At 51.7% G+C, this 23,416-nt stretch overlaps 1 protein-coding gene across 2 annotated transcripts in view; it reads right to left on the bottom strand.

Moving 5' to 3' along the window:
* mpp2b (MAGUK p55 scaffold protein 2b) overlaps nucleotides 1–23,416 on the bottom strand; it is a 137,606-nt gene that overhangs the window by 41,339 nt on the left and 72,851 nt on the right. Inside the window, exon 4 of one of the 2 annotated variants that reach the window (XM_060939340.1) lies at nucleotides 5,834–5,851. The exons of the other annotated variant lie outside the window; for it this stretch is intronic. Within the exon in view, the coding sequence (XP_060795323.1) occupies nucleotides 5,834–5,851 (18 nt within the window). The remainder of the gene's footprint in view (nucleotides 1–5,833; nucleotides 5,852–23,416) is intronic. 2 annotated transcript variants of the gene reach the window in all.

Below are 23,416 nucleotides of genomic sequence, written 5' to 3'. Positions count from 1 at the left end.
GTATACCAGCTTGTCATTGGGGCAGTACCCTTTACTCACAGCACCATAGAAGGTCACAGACTGGCCATGGACACTTTTGGTCCTGCACATGCAAATTCTACGGGTCTTGCGAAAAATCAAGAACGCATACACTACATACAGGACCCGTACTCCTTTTGTACGCCTGAACCAAGTCAGCAGCATGGCTAGTAGGGGCTTTTTGCGATGACAGTAAAATGAACGAGTGACACACCGTCATTGTACAAGTGATGTGCCTCAGAAGTACTACACAAGTATCCACACTTGCTATTTGTGCAGCCCCCAAGACAGAAGTACATCTCACTTTCTACCCCCATGTGTGGCGTGCACACAGCGCACACGACCCGCACGCGACACGAGGGGCAAGATTCTGGGTATATATATTGGGGGAGGAACCAAGGAACCGATCATGTAGCATGTAGCATTGTAGAAGGGAAGAAGGCCATCTCATTTGCTGTTTTTAATTGAGTATATGTTAATTTACCATGCAAAGGTCAAATAATAAAACATGAGTATAAGGGAATAACACATTTTATTACACTGTAAAAAATCCCAACTAAATAGCCCAACAGTTTGAGCACTCTTATCCAACTGAGCCCAACACATGGCTCAGTTGGATAAGGTGCCATACCATAAATCTGGGGACCTGGGTTGGATTCCGACCCGAGGTCATTTCCCGATCCCTCCCTGTCTCTACACCGTCCTATCCAATAAAGGTGGAAAAAAAGCCCAAAAAATCTTAAAAAAAAAAAAAAGGTACACACAATAATGAGCCCTAGGCCATAATGGTGAGAGGGGAGGGTAGAATGAGGGGACGTAAGGGAAGGAAGTGGGACTGAGGTAAAGGGTAGGACTGGGGGAAAAAGCTGGGACAAAGTAAAAAGGAAGTATGCCTTCTTATTATTCTCTTCTCTCAGTCTCCATTTTCTACACACCCATGTCATCTTCCTTTATGATTGGTTTTTAACAATCCCAGTGAAGTAAATATTGTCAAAAGATTTTTGTGTTTTGTGAGTGTGTTTGGTGTTTTTCCAACACTCCACACCTTTTCAGACATTCAAAAGGGACAGTGCATTGACAATCATAAAGTAGGTCAGGCCAAAGTAAGAGCATTTCAAAAAAACATCCAGCAGACATGAGGCCACCTCTTTGAGGTGACAAAGCTTTTCAACAGACTTCTCAAAACTGACTGGTGGGACAGCACAATAGAGATTTACAAACTGTTTATCTAGAGAAATAAAAATATCCTGATGTTAGTGGTCTCATCAATGCACTCTAGAAATAATCAAATCACCATAAACATTCAAGGACATAAGGATAAGATAATAATGAGCATAGCACATTATATCAGAATAATACATTTGATCATAGTTTTGTACAACAAACAGTATTAAACATGAGTATCCGTTTGCACCAGTTTAACTTGAGTTCAGTCGTGGCCTGGTTGAAACACTATAATAAATAAAGTCATTGTAATAAATTAATGAATCAATCGATCATATTGTGCAACATCTAATTATTTATACTCACTTTTCATTGTATTATTGTTTTGTAATGGTCAGAGGTGGAAAAACTGGATTGACAAAGTAAAAGTCCTGCTTAGGTTTTCCTTCTGCCTGTACTCTCAACACAGGTGATTTCACCAATTTGCTCATCAACCTGGCTTAGGAGATGTGGTAATTAGGATCAGCTGGTTCATTGAATTGGCTGGAGCAAAAATGTTGCAGGGTTTTTACTTTCTGCACCCGGGTTTTTCCACCTCTGGTAATGGTCATGTTTAACTATGTATTTATTAATTTTCATCTGAAATATTCCTCCATAACAACTGGTGAATCAGACCACTCTGTGAAACTGCATTTTTTTAAATCTACATTCATTTTGCACATATATGATTCACCATAACTGTCTGTATTATGATCATAATTCTATATGCCACTCATTTTAAACTAGTTTTCTTACTGTATAGTTTAGGAATGATTTCAGAACTTGGCTCAATGTATATCCTAAAACTCCAGGCAACCTAAATATGTAATTTAAAGCACAACTTTATTCATCACACACTTGTGAAATTCCTCTCTGCATTTAACCCATCTGAAGCAGTGAACACACACATTCACACACACACGTGAGCAATAAGCACACACACATACCCAGAGCAGTGGGCAGCCATGCTAACAGCACCCGGAAAGCAGTTGGGAGTTAGGTGCCTCGCTCAAGGGTACCTCAGTCCAAGGCCATCCCATCATCTGAAATATTCCTCCATAACAAATGGTGAATCAGATCACTCTGTGAAACTGCATTTTTTTTTAATCTACAATCATTTTGCCATCCCATATTAACTTAACCACGTCTTTGGGGGAAACTGGAGCACCCGGAGGAAACCCACGCAGACTCCACACAGAAAGGCCTCCGCCGGCCGCTGGGCTCAAACCTGTGAGGCCCCCACCAGCCGCTGGGCTTGTTGTGAGGCGACTGTGCTAACCACTTACACCACCATACCGCAATACAATAATCTTTATTAGGTTCCCAAAATGGAGTCTTCATATCTAATTTACAAGTGCTGTAAAAGCAAATAATTATAATTACAAATAATATAAAATAAATTAAAATATTGTCAGGAAATGTATAGAAAGGAGTTATCAAAACCTATTAAGAGTACTATTTACCAACATTATCATTAAACTTAACAGAACTAGGTGTACAACCACCTCTCAAAATAATGCAACTTTAAGTTACGTTTAAAAGTGGACACTGATACAGACTTGGAAATTGCCTCAGGGAGTGAATTCCAGACAGAGACCCATCTATAAAGAAAAGAGTTCTGTGCCTTGGCAGTACGACATTTAGGGATATTCAGATTGTTACTATTCCTAGTATTATGTTAACGTATACTGGAGCGTTTCCTGAACAAGCTAGGAAGATAATTAGGGGCAAGATTATTCATGCCTTTATACATAAGTATGGCATCTCTAATAGTTTACAAATTAGACACAGGCAAAAGCTTCAGTTCCTTAAGAGTAGGTGTTATGTGATCATATTTATGCTGCCCAGACAGAATTTGAGCAGCAAAATTCTGGATGAACTGTAACTTATGAATATTTGAATTGCTCGTACCTGACCAGACAGTAGAAAAGCTTAGTAAAAATTAAAGAGTTAATGATGGTAAAGAGTGTCTATCGATCAAAAAGGTGACAAATCCTACTCATCATTACTACAGTGTCTTGCAAAAGTATTCATCTCCCTTGATGTTTGTCTTGTTTTGTTGCATTACAAGCTGGAATTAAAATTAATTTTTAGGCAGTTAGCACCATCTGATTTAAACAACATGCCTACAACTTTAAAGGTGAAAATTATTGTTTTATCATGACAAACAATAATTAAGATGAAAAAAACAGAAATCTGGAGTGTGCATAGGTATTCGCCACCACAAAGTCAATACTTTGTAGAGCCACCTTTTGCTGCAATGACAGCTGCAAGTCTTTTGGGTATGTCTCTATTAGCTTAGCATATCTAGCCACTGAGAGTTTTGCCCATTCCTCAAGGCAAAACTGCTCCAACTCCTTCAATTTAGATGGGTTGTGTTGGTGTACAGCAAAGTTATGCCACAGATTCTCAATTGGATTGAGGTCTGGGCTTTGATTAGGGCATTCCAAGACATTTAAATGTTTCTCTTTAAACCACTCCAGTGTAGATTTAGCAGTATGTTTCGGGTCATTGTCCTGTTGGAATGTGAACCCTCGTTCCAGTCTCAAACCTCTGGCTGACTCAAACAGGTTTTCCTCTAGAAATGCCCTGTATTTAGTGCCATCCATCTTTCCTTCAGTCCTGACCAGCTTTCCTGCCCCTGCAGATGAAAAATAACCCCACAGCATGATGCTGCTGCCACCACCATGCTTCACTGTAGGAATGGTGTTCTCAGGGTGATGAGTTTGTGCCACACATAGCATTTCCCATGATGGCCAAAAAGATCAATTTTAGTCTCATTTGACCAGAGAATCTTCTTCCATGTGTTTGGGGAGTCTGCCACATGCTCTTGGGTAAACTCCAAACATGCTTTCTTAAAGTAGATACACAGAACCATGGCCTCACTTTTTGTTTATAAATGCCTTGAGACCTCAAGAATGGCATAGGAATAGTTTTAAGTATTAAAGGTCCCATGGCATGAAATTTTCACTTTCTGAGGTTTTTTAACGTTAAAATGAGTTCCTCTGACCTTCTTAAGTCACCCCAGTGGCTAGAAATTTCATAATGTGTAAACCAAACTATGCCCAACATTTGAGAATGGCGCGTCAAAACGGCGCGTTGATAAACTCTTCCCTTGCCTACGTCAGCAAGGGAGATGATCCCCACACCCCCCTCTGGATTCCCACCCACTGTATGGATTGCCCGCCCAACTCAAAAGTTGCTGTTTGTCCTACCAAGCCTACTGCGCATGCGCGAAGCCTACTGCGCATGCGCAGAACTACATTTTGTAGTGAGGACCCCATAGAAGACACAACATGGAAATTGCGCTGTACATGGATGTGACAATACAGAAAGGAGTCTGTTTTTACTGCCGACGGGAGAGCCCCTGAAGACGCAGTGGCTTAATTTTATTTACTTCTATAATACGCCGTCGAGTCTACCTAAGACGGTGTATGTTTGTCGGAAGCATTTTCCTGATGAATGTTTCCACAACTTGGGACAGTACAGGGCAGGTTTTGCACATCAACTGTCACTGAAGCCTGGGTCTGTGCCAAGCATCCCTGCCGCATCAGCAACAAACACCGAACAAGTAAGTGTATAACTGGTTGTTTTGCCGTGTTTTAAAATCGGTGCGTTAGCCTAGCAATGGCTACATTAGCTGTGCAGCTAACCACTTCCTGCAGTTAGCCAGGTACATGGGCTCGAGTTGTACCATTTTTTTAGACAGGGCGGACGGACCAGGGCATTCGCCCGCCTGGCCGTGCCCAACGAGGAGCGCTCTCGGCCGGCTTGGGAGGCAGACGGCAGCCCCTCCTGGAAGTGCAGTTTTACCATGGGCCTCATGTGGAAAAAAATGACAAAGTCCCACTGCTCAGTTTTACCATGGGCCTCAGGCGGGAAAAAAATGACAAAGTCCCAGTTTTACCATGGGGCTCGAGTTGTACCATTTTTTTAGACAGGGCGGACGGACCAGGGCATTCGCCCGCCTGGCCGTGCCCAATGAGGAGTGCTCTCGGCCGGCTTGGGAGGCAGACAGCAGCCCCTCCCCCTCCCCCCATGGCACGCCCCCACCGTCTACCCTTCCCCGCCTCCTGCTTCTCATTAGCAAAACGATGCACTGGGAAAAGCGCTGAAATGGGGCTTTCTCCCAGGAGGCTATATCTACGTACTGAGGGTTCATTTCGAGAAAGGCTGCGGATATAACATCCGGAAACCTCCACGATCCCGTTTAAAGCATCAACAAACCATCATGCCATAGGCCCTTTAACAATAAATCTAATATAGTCATTTTTACGATTAAAATGATTCATATAGATAGAGGTCTGAGTGAATGGCCTTGACATCCGTGACGTCACCGCAGGAAGGCTATCGGTCTCATCGCCATTTCCACTATACTAAAACACAGAGCTGACTGCAACTTCGAGCTTCCATTTTGAGCTAATTTATCGCCATGCCACGTAGATGTATTGCTGGGGGGTGCAGCAACATGACAGAAGGTGGATTTACGTTGCATTCATGGCCCAAGACTGTTCAAACTGCAAAGATTTGGACGTGTTTTGCAAGAAGTTCACGGGCACATTGGGCGCCTATGAAGTGGTCTCTCCTCTGCTCTGCACATTTTACTGAAGACTCGTATGAGACCTCTGATCTGTTGAGGAGCATTGGCTATAAGCCTGTATTGAAAGAGGGTGCAGTACCAACAATTAAAGGAAAAGAAGACTACAAGAAAAGGAAAGTAAGTTCAGTTGCACCATGTGGCAGTGGGGGCATGGTCAAGCGCCGGTCTGTGACAGGAGGGCGGAGTCAGGGAAGGTAAGTGGCAGAATCACTACACCTGACGGCAATTAACCTGTGTTTGTGTGTGTCTTCCCAGTGACCACGCCCTATTTAAGGAGGGAAAGTGAGAGCGGAGGAGAGCTTCCCCAGAGGAGACTACAGTGTGTGTGTCTCTGATTGTTTATTTAAATTGTCAGACTGAAAAGTACGGCAATAAAGCCTTCTGTTCACCCTGATCTCTGTCCTGCTCTCCTCTGTGCTCCACCCACCCGCAGGGAACATTTACAGTGGTGCCGGAACCCGGGAAGTGGAGCACCAACCAAGCAGCCCCAAGGAATCCTCCCCGTTCGCCGACCTGGTCCACGCCCTCGCCACAGCTCAGCAAAGCCAGCACCAGGCGCTCATCGCACTCCGAAAAGAACAAGAGCGGCACTTCGAAGCCCTGGTGCTGGCCCAGCAGGAAGACCGCGAGGCATTCTGGCACCTCCTCGCATCGGCGGGGTCCACCAGCGCTCCGGCCACGGGCCCATCTCCCCTCACTGTCACCAAGATGGGCCCGCAGGACGACCCCGAGGCGTTCATCACGCTGTTCGAACAGGTCGCAGAAGCCTCGGGGTGGCCGATGGAGCAGCGCGTGGCATGCCTTCTACCCCTCCTAACGGGAGAGGCACAGCTGGCCGCGCTACAGCTCCCCGCCGACCGCTGGCTGGCCTACGCGGACCTTCGCCGGGCCGTCCTCCAGCGCGTGGGGCGCACACCTGAGCAACAGCGCCAGCGCTTCCACGCTCTGCGATTGGAGGAAGTCGGCCGGCCGTTCGCATTCGGCCAGCAGCTCCGGGACGCCTGCTGGCGGTGGTTGAGGGCCAACGATCGCGACACCGAGGGGATCATCGACCAGGTGGTGCTGGAACAGTTCATTGCCCGCTTACCAGCAGGAACCGTGGAGTGGGTCCAGTGCCACCGCCCGGCGTCGCTGGATCAGGCAGTCGAGCTGGCGGAAGATCATTTGGCGGCTGTTCCGGCGGCAGGACAGCAGATGACGTTGACCTTTCTCTCCTCTTCTCTCTCTCCCCCTCCTTCTGTGTCCCGTCCTCGCCCCATTCCCCCACCGCGGAGACGGGGGCCGGCTCCACCCCAGCCGGCCCGCCGCACCCGCGGTGCCCTCCCGTTTCTCCCTTCTGTGTCTGTCTCTCCCCCCCCTCAGGTGAGTGAGCCCCAGAACACCGGTGCAGAGGGAAAGCCCGGGCCGGTTTGCTGGCGCTGTGGAGAGCCGGGCCACCTTCAACAACAGTGCACGGCAATGGAAGTGGGCGCGGTGGTTCGGATCCCCGACGCGCCAGAGGCCGCCCTCGATCGGGCCGGAGCGTATCGCATACCGGTGAGTATCCAAGGGGATACATGTCAGGCGTTGGTGGATTCTGGTTGTAACCAGACCTCAATTCACCAAAGCCTGGTGCAGAATGAGGCATTGGGGGGAGCACAGGGGGTGAAGGTGTTGTGTGTGCACGGGGATGTTCACCGCTACCCTTTGGTGTCGGTCCACATTATTTTCAGAGGGGAAAAATTTATAGTGAAGGCGGCGGTTAATCCTCGCCTTACCCACTCTTTGATTTTGGGGACTGATTGGCCGGGATTTCGAGGTTTAATGACATGCCTAGTAAAGAGTGGGTCCTGCCATTTGACAGGGGGAGGTCCCGGTTTCGCTTTGGTGGGAGCAGCTGTCACAGAGCCGTCTACGTCATCTCCGCGTCAGAGTGAGGAGCCGCCGGCATGCGTTTGACCAAGTGAGAGTAATCGATGGTCAAACGCTCCAGCCGAACGCCACCCCGTCCTTCCCCTACTTTGCAGTTATGAAGGATAGATTATACCGAGTGACGCTGGACACTCAGACGAAAGAGCAAGTCACACAGCTTTTAATTCCGAAGAGCTGCCGGGAATTGGTATTCCAGGCGGCTCACTTTAATCCTATGGCTGGACACTTAGGGCAGGATAAGACACTAGCCCGAATAATGGCCCGATTCTACTGGCCGGGGATTCGCGACGATGTTCGTAGGTGGTGTACGGCATGCCGCAAATGCCAGTTAGTAAATCCAGCGGCCATTCCAAAAGCGCCTTTGCGCCCTCTTCCGTTAATCGAGACCCCGTTTGAGAGAATTGGGATGGATCTCGTCGGGCCATTAGATCGGTCAGCACGAGGGTACCGCTTTATATTAGTTCTGGTGGACTATGCAATGCGATGCCCGGAAGCAGTGCCTCTGCGCAATATCTCAGCACGTAGTATTGCAGAGGCGCTCTTCCACGTCATCTCCCGAGTTGGAATCCCGAAAGAGATTCTGACTGACCAAGGCACTACATTGATGTCACGAACACTATGCGAACTGTATGGGTTATTGGGGATTAAGCCGATCCGCACCAGTTTGTATCACCCACAAACGGACGGTTTAGTGGAACGGTTTAACCGCACCCTCAAAAATATTATCAAAAAATTCATAAGTGAGGACGCACGTAATTGCGATAAGTGGCTCAAACCCTTGTTGTTCTCAGTGCGAGAGTTTCCCCAAGCCTCCACGGGGTTCTCCCCGTTCGAATTATTATATGGGCGTAAGCCGCGCGGCATCCTAGATGTGCTGCGGGAAAATTGGGAGGAGGGACCTTCACAAAGCAAAAACAAAATTCAATACGTTATGGACCTGCGCGCAAAACTCCACACGCTCACCCACCTAACTCAGGAGAATTTGCGGCAGGCCCAGGAACGGCAAGCCCGCCTGTACAACAAGGGTACGCGCTTTAGAGAATTCACTCCAGGAGATAAGGTACTCGTACTGTTGCCCACGTCGAGCTCCAAATTGATTGCCAAGTGGCAAGGACCCTTTGAGGTCACACGGCGAGTCGGGGACGTCGAATATGAGGTGAGGCGAACGGACAGGGGTGGGGCGCTACAGATTTACCACCTCAATCTGCTTAAACTCTGGAACGAGGAGGTCCCCGTGGCGTTGGTGTCGGTGGTTCCGGAGAGGGCGGAGCTGGGGCCGGAGGTTCAAAAAGGAACATTGGCATCACGCACCTCTCCGGTCCCCTGTGGAGACCACCTCTCCCCGACCCAACTCACGGAGGTCGCCCAGTTGCAGGCCGAGTTTTCGGATGTGTTCTCGCCCCTGCCCGGCCGCACTAACCTCATAGAGCACCACATAGAGACACCCCCGGGGGTGGCAGTGCGTAGCCGCCCTTACAGGCTACCCGAACACAAAAAAAGGTGGTTCGGGAAGAACTTCAGACCATGCTCGAAATGGGCATCGTCGAGGAGTCCCACAGTGACTGGAGCAGCCCGGTGGTCTTGGTACCCAAGGCCGATGGGTCGGTCTGGTTCTGTGTGGACTATAGAAAAGTCAACGTGGTGTCTAAATTCGACATGTACCCAATGCCTCGGGTTGATGAGTTGCTCGATCGACTAGGCACGGCTCACTTTTATTCGACACTGGATTTGACGAAGGAATATTGGCAGATCCCCTTGACTCCATTATCCCGGGAAAAAACGGCCTTTTCCACACCGTTCGGCTTGCACCAATTTGTCACACTTCCTTTTGGGCTGTTTGGGGCGCCCGCTATGTTTCAGCGGCTGATGGACAGGGTCCTCCGCCCCCACGCCACCTATGCAGCCACATACCTCGATGATATCATCGTTTATAGTAATGACTGGCAGCGGCACTTACAACACCTGAGGGCCATCCTTAAGTCGCTGAGGCGAGCGGGTCTCACAGCCAACCCAAAGAAGTGTGCGATTGGGTGGGTGGAAGTACGGTATCTGGGCTTCCACTTGGGCAACGGGCAGGTGCGTCCCCAAATTAACAAGACAGCAGCAATTGCGGCCTGCCCGAGGCCCAAGACCAAAAAGGGGGTGAGACAGTTCCTGAGGCTGGCTGGCTACTATCATAGGTTTATACCTAATTATTCGGACGTCACCAGCCCACTGACTGATCTTACTAAAAAGGGGGCACCAGATCCGGTCCAGTGGACGGAGCAATGCCAGCGGGCTTTCGCTGAGGTAAAGGCTGCACTGTGCGGGGGGCCACTATTACACTCCCCTGACTTTTCTCTCCCTTTTGTGTTGCAGACCGATGCGTCGGACAGAGGGCTGGGGGAAGTTTTGTCCCAGGAGGTGGAGGGAGAGGACCGCCCCGTCCTGTACATTAGCAGGAAGCTGTCAGTGCGTGAGGGGCGCTACAGCACAATTGAAAAAGAGTGTCTGGCGATCAAGTGGGCGATCCTCGCCCTCCGTTACTACCTGCTGGGGCGCCCTTTCACCCTCTGGTCGGACCACGTGCCCCTCCAGTGGCTCCACCGCATGAAGGATGCCAACGCGCAGATCACCCGTTGGTATCTGGCACTCCAACCCTTCAATTTCAAAGTGGTCCACAGGCCGGGGGCGCAGATGGTCGTGGCGGACTTCCTCTCCCGTCAAGGGGGGGGGGGGGGAGTCGGCTGCAGGCCGGACGGCCGCCCAGCCTGAGTCGGGCGGTGGGGGTATGTGGCAGCGGGGGCGTGGTCAAGCTCCGGTCTGTGACAGGAGGGCGGAGTCAGGGAAGGTAAGTGGCAGAATCACTACACCTGACGGCAATTAACCTGTGTTTGTGTGTCTTCCCAGTGACCGCGCCCTATTTAAGGAGGGAGAGTGAGAGCAGAGGAGAGCTTCCCCAGAGGAGACTACAGTGTGTGTGTGTGTCTCTGATTGTTTATTTAAATTGTCAGACTGAAAAGTACGGAATAAAGCCTTCTGTTCACCCTGATCTCTGTCCTGCCGTCCTCTGTGCTCCACCCACCCGCAGGGAACATTTACACACCAGTTCTTCCAGAGTGTGAGCCGAAGGTTGTTGCTAAAACCCGGGATGGAACGGGACACATTATCGCTAGGGCAGTGACCTCCCCACGGTTGTCGCAAAAACCAGTGACGTCCCGTGAGCCGAGCAGTAATGGCGGAGTACTCAGTATGGAGAAAACGGAGAATGAGTGGACCAGCCGTCTGATTTCTCCGCTGGATATGCTCACCTCAGCAGCAATATCTCGCCCTTACATGGAAGAAGCGAATGAACAGAGAACTGAATGAAAAACTGAAAGTCAGATTGTTTCAAAACAATCGGCCACAAGGTCGGCCTTCAAGAAGCGAGAACACAGACGGGTAAGCTGCGACTCTCATTTGGATACAAAACAACAACACTCGTATGGCAGCGGGGGCGTGGTCAAGCGTCGGTCTGTGAATGGAGGGCGGAGTCAGGGAAGGTAAGTGGCAGAATCACTGCACCTGACATGAATTAACTTGTGTTTGTGTGTCTCCCCCAGTGACCGCGCCCTGTAAAAGGAGAGAGAGAGCAGAGAAAGGGAGCTCTCCCCAACCTGGACACTTGTGTGCATGTGTGTCGGACTGGGAGAGTGTGAAAGGGAAAGCTGAAAAGCTAAAATAAAAAAAGGTTTTTTGTAACACTCAGTTCTGGCCTGCCGTGCTTCTGTGCTCCACCCACCTTCAACAATCGTTACAATGGTGCCGAAACCCAGGAAGGGAGTACAGAAGAGAACAGCCCCATGGAGTCTTCCCCCTTCAAGGACCTGGTCAATGCCCTCGCCACGGCCCAACACAGCCAGCACCAGGCGCTAGTCGCCCTCTGGAAGGAGCAGGAACAACGGTTCGAAGCCCTGGTGCTGGCGAAGCAGGAAGATCGCCAGGTGTTCCGGCACCTCCTTGCATCAGTGGGGTCCACCACCACCACCGGCGTGGACCCTCCCCGCCTCACCCTAACGAAGATGGGCCCGCAGGATGACCCCAAAGCCTTCCTCGATCTTTTTGAGCAGGCAGCAGAGGCGTGGGGTTGGCCGGTGGAACAGCGCGTGGCACACCTCCTCCCCCTGCTAACGGGCGAGGCGCTGCTGGCTACTCTACAACTCCCCACTGACAGCCGGCTGGTCTACGCCGACCTCCCCAGAGCCATCCTCCAACGCATGGGGCACACCCCGGATCAGCAATGGCAGCGCTTCCACACGCTGTGCCTGGAGGAGGTCGGTCGGCCGTTCGCATTTGGCCAGCAACTCCGGGACGCCTGCCGGCGGTGGCTAAGGGCCGACAACCGCGACACCGAGGGAATCATCGACCTGGTGGCACTGGAGCAATTCATCGCCTGACTTCCGGAAGGAACAGCGGAGTGGATCCAGTGCCATCACCCGGCGTCGCTGGATCAGGCCATCATGCTGGCGGAGGACCTTATGGTGGCTGTTCCAACGGCAGGACAGCGTGTCTCTTCTTCTCCCCTCTTCTCTCTCTCTCTCTCCCCCTCTGTTCCTCATCCTCACCCCATTCCCCCACCACAGAGGCGGGGGCCAGCTCCACCCCAGCTGGCCCGCTGCACCTGCGGTGCCCTACCATTTCCTACTTCCGTGTCTGTGTTTTCCCCCCCTTAGGTGAGCGAGCTCCAAAACACCGGTGTAGAGGGAGATCCTGGGCCGGTATGCTGGCGCTGCGGGGAGCCGGGGCACCTCCAGCATCAGTGCTCGGTGATGGAGGTGGGCGCGGTGGTCCGGATCCCCGATGCGCCAGGAACCGCCCTCGATCAGGCCAGAGCGTATCGCATACCGGTGAGTATCCAAGGGGATACATATCAGGCTTTGGTGGTCTCTGGCTGTAATCAGACCTCAATCCACCAAAGCCTGGTGCAAGACGTGGCATTGGGGAGAGCACAATTGGTGAAGGTGTTGTGTGTGCACAGGGATGTTCACAACTACCCTTTAGTGTCAGTCCACATTCTATTTAGAGGGGAGAAATTTAGAGTAAAGGCAGCGGTTAATCCTCGCCTTACCCACTCGATAATTTTGAGGACTGATTGGCCAGGATTTAGAGAATTAATGTCACATTTAGTGAAGAGTGGGGCCTGCCATAATTTAGCGGGGGTAGGTCCCGGTGTGGCATTGGCGGGAGCAGCTGTCACAGAGCCATCTACGTCATCAGGCTCCTCCTCCCTCTCTCAGGGAATCCCTTGCGGATTTCCCGTTACAGCAGTCGCGAGATGAGACTCTGCGGCATGCGTTTGACCAAGTGAGAGTAATCGATGGTCAAACGCTCCAGCCAAATGCCACCCCATCCTTCCCCTATTTTTCCATTATTAAGGATAGATTATACCGAGTGACGCAGGACACTCAGACTAAGGAACCGATAACACAGCTTTTAATCCTAAAGAGCCGCCGGGAATTTATATTCCAGGTGGCTCACTTTAATCCCATGGCCGGACACTTGGGGCAGCATAAGACACTAGCCCGAATAATGGCCCGGTTCTATTGGCCAGGGATTCGTGGCGATGTCCGTAGGTGGTGTACGGCATGCCACGAATGCCGGTTAGTAAATCCCGTGGCCATTCCAAAAGCGCCTTTGCGCCCTCTTCCATTAATCGAGACCCCATTCAAAAGAATTGGGATGGATCTCGTCGGGCCATTAGATCAGTCAACACAAGAATATCGCTTTATTTTAGTTCTGGTGGACTATGCCACGCGATATCCGGAAGCAGTGCCTCTTCGCAATATCTCAGCACGTAGTATTACAGAAGCGCTCTTCCGTGTCATTTCCCGAGTCGGAATCCCTAAAGAGATTCTGACTGATCAAGGCACTACGTTTATGTCATGCACACTGCACAAACTGTATGGGTTACTGGGAATTAAGCCTATCCGCACCAGCATTTATCACCCACAAACGGATGGCTTAGCCGAACGGTTCAACCGCACTCTCAAGAACATAATTCGGAAATTTGTAAGCAAGGACGCACGCAACTGGGATAAATGGCACGAGCCCCTGTTATTCGCAGTGCGAGAGGACCCACAAGCCTCCACGGGGTTCTCCCTGTTCGAATTATTATATGGGCATAAGCCGCATGGCATTCTAGATGTGCTGTGTGAAAATTGGGAGGAGGGACCTTCAACAAGTAAGAATGAAATTCAATACGTTATTGACATGCGCACCAAACTCCACACACTCACGCACCTAACCCTGGACAATTTGTGGCAGGCCCAAGAACATCAAGTCCATCTGTACGACAGGGGCACGCGCTTTAGGGGATTCACACCGGGAGATAAAGTACTCGTGTTGTTGCCCACGTTGAGCTCCAAATTGATCACCAGGTGGCAAGGACCCTTTGAGGTCACACGGTGAGGCGGGGACGTCGACTATGGGGTGAGGCGAATGGGCAGGGGCGGGGCATTACAGATTTACCACCTCAATCTGTTAAAACTTTGGAACGAGGAGGTCCCCGTGGCATTGGTGTCGGTGGTTCCAGAGAAGGCAGAGCTGGGGCCGGAGGTTCAAAAGAGAAAATTGACATCGCCCACCACTCTGGTCCCCTGTGGAGACCACCTCTCTCCGACCCAACTCACGGAAGTCACCAAGTTGCAGAAAGAATTTTCTGACGTGTTCTCGCCCCTGCCCGGCTGCACCCACCTCATAGAACACCACATTGAGACGCCCCCGGGGGTAGTAGTGTGCAGCCACCCTTACAGACTGCCTGAACAGAAAAAAAAAGGTGGTTCGGAAAGAACTCGAGGACATGCTCGAAATGGGCATCATCGAGGAGTCCCACAGTGACTGGAGAAGCCTGGTGGTCTTGGTTCCCAAGGCCGATGGGTTGGTCCGGTTCTGTGTGGACTATCGAAAAGTCAACGCGGTGTCTAAATTCAATGCGTACCCAATGCCTCGTATTGACGAGTTGCTCGACTGACTAGGCACGGCTCGTTTTTATTTGACACTGGATTTGACAAAGGGATATTGGCAGATCCCCTTGACTCCGCTATCCCGAGAGAAAACTGCCTTTTCCACACCGTTTGGCTTATACCAGTTCGTCACACTTCCTTTTGGGCTGTTTGGGGCGCCTGCTACGTTCCAGCGGCTTATGGATAGGGTCCTCTGCCCCCACGCCACCTACGCGGCCGCATACTTGGACGATATAATTATAGTAATGACTGGCCACAGCACTTAGACCACCTAAGGGCCGTCCTTAGGTCGCTGAGGCGAGCAGGTCTCACAGCCAACCCGAAGAAGTGTGCGATTGGGCGGGTGGAAGTACAGTATCTGGGCTTCCACTTGGGCAATGGGCAGGTGCGTCCCCAAATCAATAAGACAGCAGCGATTGTGGCCTGCCCGAGGCCCAAGACCAAAAAGGGGGTGAGACAGTTCCTGGGGCTGGCTGGCTACTATCGTACATTTATACCTAATTATTCGGACGTCACCAGCCCGCTGACTGACCTCACTAAAAAGGGGGCACCAGATCCAGTCCAGTGGATGGAGCAATGCCAGCAGACTTTCTGTGAGGTAAAGGCTGCACTGTGTGGGGGGCCACTGTTACACTCCCCTGACTTTTCTCTCCCCTTTGTTTTGCAGACGGACGCATCGGAGAGAGGGCTGGAGGCTGTTCTGTCCCAGGAGGTGGAGGGGGAGGACCGTCCAGTGCTGTACATTAGCCGGAAGCTGTCGGTGCACGAGGGCAGGTATAGCACAATAGAAAAGGAATGCCTCGCCATCAAGCGGGCGGGCCTCGCCATCAAGCGGGCGGTCCTCGCCCTCCGCTACTACCTGCTGGGGCGCCCCTTCACCCTCTGTTTGTTCCATACACCCCTGCAGTGGCTCCACTGCATGAAGGATGCCAACGCGCGGATCACCCGTTGGTAACTGGCACTCCAGCCGTTTAAGTTCGAGGTGGTCCACAGGCTGGGGGCACAGATGGTTGTGGCAGATTTCCTCTCCCGTCAAGGGGGGGGGGGGGGGGGAGTCAGCTGCAGGCCGGACGGCTCCCCGGCCTGAGTCGGGCGGTGGGGGTATGTGGCAGCGGGGGCATGTGGCAGCAGATGCATGGTTAAGTGTCGGTCTGTGAATGGAGGGCGGAGTCAGGGAAGGTAATTGGCAGAATCACTGCACCTGACATGAATTAACCTGTGTTTGTGTGCCTCCCCCAGTGACCGCACCCTTTAAAAGGAGAGAGAGAGAGAGAGAGAGAGAGAGAGAGCAGAGAAAGGGAGTTCTCCCCAACCTGGACACTTGTGTGCATGCGTGTCGGACTGGGAGAGTGTGAAAGGGAAAGCTGAAAAGCTAAAATAAAAAAAGTTTTTTTGTAACACTCAGTTCTGGCCTGCCGTGCTTCTGTGCTCCACCCACCTTCAACAATCGTTACAACTCGTTATTTACCTGCATTTAGATTAACACATGTAACTCGTATTGTGTGTTTAAGTTACCGGTATAAGATTATTTAATTTGCTTCAGGATGTGATTTTCTCAGTTCATCTGATTATTGAATTAACCTTTTACATTTTATCAATGAAAATACATGCATGTACATGTATGTTGCATAAGTTATAACACGTATCTTGTTTTAATGAGAGTCAACCCACAATCAATGAAGTCAAATCAGTCTTAGTTGAGCAAGTCGGTAATGGTATTTCTTACTTTCACCATACGTTTTTATTTATATAACTTTGGTCTATAGCTTTCAAAGGCCTCGGCCTTAAAACCGGTTACCGCTGTGACGTCACGCACTCAGGGCTGGCTGGCTTAGCGAGGCAGCTCGAATGCCAACTTTGTGGTTGATTTTAACTCTCAAAAATATATATTTTATTCCCATTTATACAGCATACAAGAGTCAAGGATGGAGATACTATCCACTCAGAAATGTATTTTAAAAATAAAGGTTCTGCATATCTCCTTTAAGCAATTACTTTTTTCTGGCCACTCTTCCATAAAGCCCCACTCTATGGGGTGTATGGCTTGAATTGGTCCTATGGACAGATACTCCCATCTCCGCTGTGGATCTCTGCAGCTCCTTCAGTGTTATCTTTGGTGTCTTTGGGTGTGCACATCTCTGAAGACCTGTCCTGGAGCAACAACACCGCATCACTGGCCAAAAAAGCCCAACAGCGTCTGTACTTCCTCCGCAAACTGAGGACAGCAAGAGCCCCGGCCCCCATCATGCACACATTCTACAGAGGCACCATCAAGAACATCCTGACCAGCTGCATCACCGTGTGGTACGGCGCCTGCACCGTGTCCTGCTGCAAGACTCTGCAGCGCATCGTGAGAGCAGCTGAGAGGATCATTGGTGTCTCTCTCCCTTCTCTTATGGATATCTATAACTCCCGCCTCACCCACAAAGCCATCATGATTGCAGGTAACCCCACCCACCCATCTCACAGCCTCTTCAGCCTTTTGCCGTCGGGGAGGAGACTGTGGAGTCTCCGGGCCAAAACCAGCAGGCTCAAGGACAGTTTCTTTCACCAGGCGGTCACGAGGCTCAACTCCCTCCCTGTTCTGCCCCTCCTCCCCCCTCTGCCTCCTGCCACAGATTCTGCCCGTACATCCCCCTGCCCCCCTTCAGCATCTGACATCATGTCACCCTCACAGTTCCCCCCCAACACACACACACACACACACACACACACACACACACACACTCTCAACATTCATTCGCACACTGAACTCAGGGACTGCACATTTCACTTTACCTTGCTCATTTGCACGATTCCACACTACCTCACCTTAACAGCTATTAGTTTATTGTTTATACTGCTTATTTCATGTTTACCTGCTATACCTCAAGTGCCCTTGACTGGTTATTTTATGTCCTTTTGCTCCAATTTATATGTATGTGTAACGGTTCAGTGTTGGCAGAAGGCTTTATTGCCACACTTTTCAGCATCACAATTAGGTATGCACTTTTCAGACACACACACACTCAGCATCTGGTTCAGGAAGAGCCCCTCTGCTCTCTGGTCTCCCTCCCTAAATAGGGCGCGGTCACTGGGAAGGCACACACAAACAGGTTAATTGCAGTCAGGTGTAGTGATTCTGCCACTTACCTTCCCTGACTCCACCCTCCTGTCACAGACCGGCGCTTGACCATGCCCCCACTGCCACATACCCCCACCGCCCGACTCAGGCTGGGTGGCCATCCGGCCTGCAGCCAACTCCCCCCCCCTTGACGGGAGAGGAAGTCCGCCACGACCATCTGCACCCCCGGCCTGTGGACCACCTTAAAATTGAAGGGTTGGAGTGCCAGATACCAACGGGTGACCCGCACGTTGGCATCTTTCATGCGGTGGAGCCACTGGAGGGGCATGTGGTCCGAACAGAGGGTGAAAGGGCGCCCCAGCAGGTAGTAACGGAGGGCGAGGACCGCCCACTTGATCGCCAGACACTCTTTCTCTATCGTGCTGTAGCGCCCCTCACGCACTGACAGCTTCCTGCTGATGTACAGGACAGGGCGGTCCTCCCCCTCCACCTCCTGGGACAAAACCGCCCCCAGCCCTCTGTCCGACGCATCGGTCTGCAACACAAAGGGGAGAGAAAAGTCAGGGGAGTGTAAAAGTGGCCCCCCACACAGTGCAGCCTTTACCTCCGAAAAAGCCCGCTGGCATTGCTCCGTCCACTGGACCGGATCTGGTGCCCCCTTTTTAGTGAGATCAGTCAGCGGGCTGGTGACGTCCGAATAATTAGGTATAAACCTACGGTAATAACCAGCCAGACCCAGGAACTGTCTCACCCCCTTTTTGGTCTTGGGCCTCGGGCAGGCTGTAATTGCTGCTGTCTTATTAATTTGGGGACCTGCCCGTTGCCCAAGTGGAAGCCCAGATACCGTACTTCCACCCGCCCAATCGCACACTTCTTTGGGTTGGCTGTGAGCCCCGCTCGCCTCAGCGACCCAAGGACGGCCCTCAAATGTTCGGGGTGCCACTGCCAGTCATTACTATAGACGATGATATCATCTAGATAAGCGGCCGCATAAGTGGCATGAGGGCGGAGGACTCTGTCCATCAGCCGCTGAAACGTAGCGGGAGCCCTAAACAGCCCAAACGGAAGGGTGACGAATTGGTGTAAACCAAACGGTGTGGAAAAGGCCGTTTTTTCTCAGGATAGTGGCGTCAAGGGGATCTGTCAATATCCATTCGTCAAATCCAGCGTCGAATAAAAGCGAGCAGTGCCGAGTCGATCGAGCAACTCATCAATACAAGGCATTGGGTACGTGTCGAATTTAGACACCGTGTTGACTTTTCTGTAGTCCACACAGAACCGGACCGACCCGTCGGCCTTGGGTACCAAGACCACCGGGCTGCTCCAGTCACTGTGGGACTCCTCGACGATGCCCATTTCGAGCATGGTCTCAAGTTCTTCCCGAACCACCTTTTTTTTGTGTTCGGGTAGTCTGTAAGGGCGGCTATGCACTACTACCCCTGGGGGCGTCTCAATGTGGTGCTCTATGAGGTTAGTGCGACCGGGCAGGGGCGAGAACACATCCGAAAACTCGGCCTGCAACTGGGCGACCTCCGTGAGTTGGGTCGGGGAGAGGTGGTCTCCACAGGGGACCGGAGGGGTACGTGATGTCAATGCCCCTTTTTGAACCTCCGGCCCCAGCTCCGCCTTCTCCGGAACCACCGACACCAACGCCATGGGGACCTCCTCCTTCCAGAGTTTAAGGAGATTGAGGTGGTAAATTTGTAGCGCCCCACCCCTGTCCGTTCGCCTCACCTCGTAGTCGACGTCCCCGACTCGCCGTGTGACCTCAAAGGGATCTTGCCACTTGGCGATCAATTTGGAGCTCGACGTGGGCAACAGTACGAGTACTTTATCTCCCTGAGTGAACTCTCTAAGGCGCGTACCCTTGTTGTACAGGCGGGCTTGCCGTTCCTGGGCCTGCCGCAAATTCTCCTGGGTTAGGTGGGTGAGCGTGTGGAGTTTTGCGCACAGATCCATAATGTATTGAATTTCGTTCTTGCTTTGTGAAGGTCCCTCCTCCCAATTTTCCCGCAGCACATCTAGGATGCCGCGTGGCTTACGCCCATATAATAATTCGAACGGGGAGAACCCCATGGAGGCTTGGGGAACCGCTCGCACTGAGAACAACAAGGGTTCGAGCCACTTATCCCAATTACGTTCGTCCTCACGAATTTTTTAATGATATTTTTGAGGGTGCGATTGAACCGTTCCACTAAACCGTCCATTTGTGGGTGATACACACTGGTGTGGATCAGCTTAATCCCCAATAACCCATACAGTTCGCGCAGTGTCCGTGACATAAATGTAGTGCCTTGATCAGTCAGAATCTCTTTCGGGATTCCAACTCGGGAGATGACGTGGAAGAGTGCCTCTGCAATACTGCGTGCTGAGATATTGTGCAGAGGCACTGCTTCCGGGTATCACGTTGCATAGTCCACCAGAACTAATATAAAGCGGTACCCTCGTGCTGACCGATCTAATGGCCCGACGAGATCCATCCCAATTCTCTCAAATGGGGTCTCGATCAATGGAAGAGGGCGCAAAGGTGCTTTTGGAATGGCAGCTGGATTTACTAACTGGCATTCGCGGCATGCCGTACACCACCTACGAACATCGCCGCGAATCCCCGGCCAATAGAATCGGGCCATTATTCGGGCTAGTGTCTTGTCCTGCCCTAGGTGTCCAGCCATGGGATTAAAGTGAGCCACCTGGAATACCAATTCCCGGCGGCTCTTTGGAATTAAAAGCTGCGTGATTTGCTCTTTCGTCTGAGTGTCCTGCGTCACTCAATATAATTTCTCATAATAGAGAAATAGGGGAAGGACGGGGTGGCATTCGGCGGGAGCGTTTGACCATCGATTACTCTCACTTGGTCAAACACATTTCGCAGAGTCTCGTCTCGCGATTGTTCTAACGGGAAATCCGCGAGGGATTCCCCGAGATAGTGAGGAGGAGCCTGGGGCTCCTCACTCTGACGCGGAGATGACGTAGACGGCTCTGTGACAGCTGCTCCCGCCAAAGCGACACCGGGACCTCCCCCTGCTAAATGGCAGGACCCACTCTCTACTAAGCGTGTCAACAAACCCCGAAATCCCGGCCAATCAGTCCCCAAAATCAGACAGTGGGTAAGGGGAGGATTAACCGCCACCTTCACTATAAATTTTTCCCCTAGGAAAAAAATGTGGACTGACACCAAAGGGTAGCGGTGAACATCCCCATACACACACAACACCTTCACCCCCTGTGCTCCCCCCAATGCCTCGTTCTGCACCAGGCTTTGGTGAATTGAGGTCTGGTTACAGCCAGAATCCACCAACGCCTGATATGTATCCCCTTGGATACTCACCGGTATGCGATACGCTCCGGCCCGATCGAGGGCGGCCTCTGGCGCGTCGGGGATCCGAACCACCGTGCCCACCTCCATCGCCGTGCACTGCTGTTGAAAGTGGCCCGGGTCCCCGTAGCGCCAGCAAACCGGCCCGGGCTTTCCCTCTGCACCGGTGATCTGGGGCTCACTCACCTGAGGGGGGGAGAGACAGACACAGAAGGGAGAAACGGGAGGGCACCGCGGGTGCGGCGGGCCGGCTGGGGTGCTGCCGGCCCCCGCCTCCGCGGTGGGGGAATGGGGCGAGGACGGAACACAGGAGGAGGGGGAGAGAGAGAGAGAAGAGGAGAGAAGAGAAGATGCCATCTGCTGTCCTGCTGCCGGGACAGCCGCCAAATGGTCCTCCGCCAGCTCGACTGCCTGATCCAGCGACGCTGGGCGGTGGCACTGGACCCACTCCGCAGTTCCTGCTGGCAAGCGAGCGACGAACTGTTCCAGCACCACCTGGTCGATGATTCCCTCGGCGTCGCGGTTGTCGGCCCTCAGCCACTGCCAGCAGGCGTCCCGGAGCTGCTGGCCAAACGCGAACGGCCGGCCGACTTCCTCCAAGCGCAACGCGCGGAAGCGCTGGCACTGCTGTTCTGGGGTGCGCCCCACGCGCTGGAGGATGGCCCGGCGGAGGTCTGCGTAGGCTGGCTGGCGGTCGGCGGGGAGCTGTAGCGCGGCCAGCTGTGCCTCTCCCATTAGCAGGGGGAGGAGGCACGCCGCGCGTTGCTCCATCGGCCACCCCGAGGCTTCGGCGACTTGCTCGAAGAGCGTGATGAACGCCTTGGGGTCATCCTGCGGGCCCATCTTGGTGACAGTGAGGGGAGACGGGCCCACTGTAGGAGCGCTGGTGGACCCCGCTGACGCGAGGAGGTGCCAGAACGCCTCTCGATCTTCTTGTTGGGCCAACACCAGGGCCTCGAACCGCTGTTCTTGCTCCTTTCGGAGGGTGAGTAGCGCCTGGTGCTGGCTTTGCTGAGCCGTGGCGAGGGCGTGGACCAGTTCAGCGAATGGGGAGGGCTCCATGGGGCTGTTAGGCTGCTGTGCTCCAGGACCCGGGTTTCGGCACCACTGTAACGGTTCAGTGTTGGCAGAAGGCTTTATTGCCACACTTTTCAGCATCACAATTAGGTATGCACTTTTCAGACACACACACACACTCAGCGTCTGGTTCAGGAAGAGTCCCTCTGCTCTCTGCTCTCCCTCCCTAAATAGGGCACGGTCACTGGGAAGGCACACACAAACAGGTAAATTGCAGTCAGGTGTAGTGATTCTGCCAATTACCTTCCCTGACTCCGCCCTCCTGTCACAGACCGGCGCTTGACCACTCCCCCGCTGCCACATACGTGTGTATATACATATACACAGTGAGGCAAAAAGTATTTAGTCAGTCACCAATTGTGCAAGTTCTCCCACTTAAAAAGATGAGAGAGGCCTGTAATTTTCATCATAGGTATACCTCAACTATGAGAGACAAAATGAGAAAAAAAAATCCAGAAAATCACATTGTCTGATTTTTAAAGAATTTATTTGCAAATTATGGTGGAAAATAAGTATTTGGTCAATAACAAAAGTTCATCTCAATACTTTGTTATATATCCTTTGTTGGCAATGACAGAGGTCAAAAGTTTTCTGTAAGTCTTCACAAGGTTTTCACACACTGTTGCTGGTATTTTGACCCATTCTTCCATGCAGATCTCCTCTAGAGCAGTGATGTTTTGGGGCTGTCGCTGGGTAACATGGACTTTCAACTCCCTCCAAAGATTTTCTATGGGGTTGAGATCTGGAGACTGGCTAGGCCACTCCAGAACCTTGAAATGCTTCTTACGAAGCCACTCCTTCATTGCCCGGGCAGTATGTTTGGGATCATTGTCATGCTGAAAGACCCAGCCACGTTTCATCTTCAATGCCCTTGCTGATGGAAGGAGGTTTTCACTCAAAATCTCACGATACATGGCCCCATTCATTCTTTCCTTTACACGGATCAGTCATCCTGGTCCCTTTGCAGAAAAACAGCCCCAAAGCATAATGTTTCTACCCCCATGCTTCACAGTAGGTATGGTGTTCTTTGGATGCAACTCAGCATTCTTTCTCCTCCAAACATGACAAGTTGAGTTTTTACCAAAAAGTTCTATTTTGGTTTCATCTGACCATATGACATTCTCCCAATCCTCTTCTGGATCATCCAAATGCTCTCTAGAAAACTTCAGACGGGCTTGGACATGTACTGGCTTAAGCAGGGGGAAACGTCTGGCACTGTAGGATTTGAGTCCCTGGCGGCGTAGTGT

The sequence above is a fragment of the Neoarius graeffei genome, chromosome 14, assembly GCF_027579695.1.
Source record: "Neoarius graeffei isolate fNeoGra1 chromosome 14, fNeoGra1.pri, whole genome shotgun sequence".
NCBI classification, from domain to species: domain Eukaryota; kingdom Metazoa; phylum Chordata; class Actinopteri; order Siluriformes; family Ariidae; genus Neoarius; species Neoarius graeffei.
This window is presented reverse-complemented; position numbering and strand designations above follow the sequence as displayed.